The following is a 3,103-nucleotide window of genomic DNA, read 5'->3' on the forward strand; positions in this document are numbered from 1 at the left end:
ACTTTTTCAGCAAAACACAAATTTTTTCTGCAAATCGTATAAGTATCTCTTCTCTTTTTTGTGCCTTATCTTTTCAGGATATTATTGACCATCGAACTCCACAAAACCAGATCTTAAACACTTTGTAGCAGTTAAATGTGATAATATTCAACAAGTGACACAAGGACTTCACGAATGTTATTCGTTGTTGACCGCGACATCTTCTCCCTGCAATCTTTCCAGTGTTTTCCGAGATAATTGAAGCTGATAGATCTTCAATCAGGTAGATCTTGGTACATAAGTGTACATAAAACAATAAAAATAAATTTAAACGTTACATTAGTTTTTCAAAATTAACGATTTAGCTAAATCATTATCTAGCGCATATGATGGTCGTCAGTGTTTTGTTTAAAAGTTATTAGATCGAAACTCGAGGAAAAGAAAATCGGATAGTTGAGCAATTAAACTTTGCTTTTAGAATTGAATGGATTATTTATTTAATTTTAAACTATTTAATTAATTAAAAAGTTATATTAAATCGTTCACCGGTTTTTTAATTTAGAAGCTTTTATTTGATCATACTGTTTTTTTAATTTTGTGGTTTTGAATTAAACTGCTGAAACTGAACTCTAAACTGAAACTGAAGTGACAGTGAGATTGAGTTAATTTGCAAAATTAGTGAACTTCATGTTGTTAGTAAAAAAAAAATCAAGTCCAATCTTTTGTTTTGCATATTTTTTTTAAATAATTTTATTTTAATTAAATTAATATTAAATTAATAATTTTATTCAATTTTTTTTGTTTATTTAGTCAAATTAAAATTTAATAATTAATTATTAATTTTTTCCAGGAATTTTACAATTAAAAATTGGCGGTTGAATATAGAAAGAAAGACATAAACCTACTCAAATTATTAAATTACTGAAAATTTAAAATGGAGGTTATAAAATGGCTAAAAGCAAATTTCATACCTTTTCATCTATTTCTTGGTGTGACCTTTGTATCAAGTGGCTTGATCGTCTGCTTCTTGATGCTGTTGACATTTCTACTTGTTTGGCCTTTCAGTAAATCTCTCTATAGAAAAATCATTGTGTATCTGGCTTATGCCCATTGGTCTCGTATGTGTTCTTGTACATTTTTTAATTTCATCTTTACATTATTTTTTTATAATATTTAATTTTTAAACTTCATTTACATCTTTATTGATTAAACTAAATATTTTCCAGAATTTACCTTCCTAGGGCAATGGTGGTCTGGATCTGATTGCACCTTATTATTAGAGGACCCAACGATACTGAAGTACATTGGAAACGAGCATACAATTGTCATCATGAATCACAAATATGATATCGATTGGCTCATGTCTTGGATACTTTCTGAAAGATTTAAAATGCTAGGGGTCTCTAGTTTTTGTATTTTTTTCCTTTTTGTATTTAGTACTCCAATCATTGTGTAGAAATATTTTATTCAAATGTTTGACACATTAACTTGTCATAATTTCCATTCTGAGTTATAGATTTTGGGATTGTTTTACTTTTAGTAGTTTTATATTTTTTAGTTTTATAATAAAATTTAAAATTCTAAAAAGTTTTGTTTTAATTTTATATTTTAGGGAACAAAAATTTATGGAAAATCAAGCCTTCGATTGGTTCCACTGCTCGGTTGGGCCTGGTTCTTTGCAGAAAGTATATTCTTGAAGAGGAACTGGGAGAAGGACAGGCAGATCATTGCCAGGGATCTCAATTATATCAAGGATTTTCCTGATAAATACTGGTTTACTGTTAGCAGTTCTCTGATTTTTGTGTTTTTGTTCTTTAATGATATGAGAAATGACTTGTTCACGAGCATGTTACCTAACGCTGTTGTAAATAGATAATTTATGAAAAATCTAAAGAAAAAATTTTCTAAAACCACCAAAACAGTTGTTGCTATTCTGCGAAGGAACTCGATTCACTGAGTCAAAGCACAAACTCAGCATGGAGTTTGCAGCCAAGCACAACCTGCCCATCCTTAAGCATCATCTCTCTCCTAGGACCAAGGGATTCACTCTGTCCATGTATGGCTTGAAAGAAAAAGGTTATTTGGGAGTGAAATTCATTCTTCTGATCCTGATGTAAAAGGCTAAATATAATAGTAAACCTTGTAATAATATTGCTACAGTGCCAGCAGTATTAGACCTGACAATAGCATTTGCAAAGGATAGTGCATCTCCTACTCTTATGAGCATATTACAGGGAAAATCATGTAGGGCATATATGTATGCTAGGTATGTTTACATCTATGTTGTTTGTTTGTTTGTTTATGTGCACGTTTATATGTGTGTAGGTAAGTTTTATTGTGTGGCAGAGGTTTTTGTGTGTGGCTGTTTCGAGTTTATTTGTTTGTAGTTTGTCTGTGGCTGTGTATGTTGTATCTGTTTGCCTGTGTGTTGTTTGTACATCTCCGTGATCTGAAATCCAAAAAACAAGGAGGATTCCACTCTGCGACATACCTACTGATAACGAAGAAGCCTGCGCAGCCTGGCTTCAAAACCACTACAAGCAAAAAGTTGGCATAACTTTTATCTTTATGATAACAGTAACAGCAAAATACTACTGTAATAAAACCACAATGATAAACTTGGAAAAACCCACCACAGGATGATTTATATGAGGAGTTTGTGAAACATGGTTGCTTCAAAAAAGGTACAGAGATTGTAACTTACAGAAGACCCAACGACCTAATCATGTGGTCATTTTGGGCATTGACTACCGGATTACCTATTTCTTACTACGTTACTTATTTACTGGTTACTGGCTCTTTGTTACTGCAGTTCTGCGCTCTGGTGTTTTTCATCGGAGGTATCTTTTTTGAGAGTGGATTTCGAATTTTGTTTTGTTTCAGTAGTTTTTGATTATTTATTATATTATTTCAATGGTTATTAAGGTATTATTATTGTATTAATATTTTAAATATTCATTCGTTTCTTTTTTATCATTTCAGTATATTCTCTTGTCAGAAAGATGATTGCCGTTTCAGAGATCGAAACTACCAGCTCAAACTACGGCAAGAAAGTCTGCTAAAATATTCTTATGATTAATTGTGGGTATATATAATTTTTAATTTAATCCACCATTATTATTAT

General features: G+C 31.1%; 1 protein-coding gene across 1 annotated transcript; it reads left to right on the plus strand.

Moving 5' to 3' along the window:
• Positions 1-913: 913 nt before the first annotated feature.
• On the plus strand, positions 914-2,872 carry HELRODRAFT_66433 (hypothetical protein; the record flags this gene model as incomplete). Its single annotated transcript, XM_009021619.1, has 7 exons — positions 914-1,097; positions 1,206-1,378; positions 1,592-1,759; positions 1,902-2,055; positions 2,140-2,245; positions 2,448-2,526; positions 2,618-2,872. The coding sequence occupies 7 exons, from the start codon at positions 914-916 to the stop codon at positions 2,870-2,872; spliced, it is 1,119 nt and encodes a 372-aa protein (XP_009019867.1).
• Between the last annotated feature and the right edge of the window lie 231 nt (positions 2,873-3,103).

The sequence above is a fragment of the Helobdella robusta genome (assembly GCF_000326865.2).
Source record: "Helobdella robusta unplaced genomic scaffold HELROscaffold_3, whole genome shotgun sequence".
Classification (NCBI taxonomy): Eukaryota; Metazoa; Annelida; class Clitellata; order Rhynchobdellida; family Glossiphoniidae; genus Helobdella; species Helobdella robusta.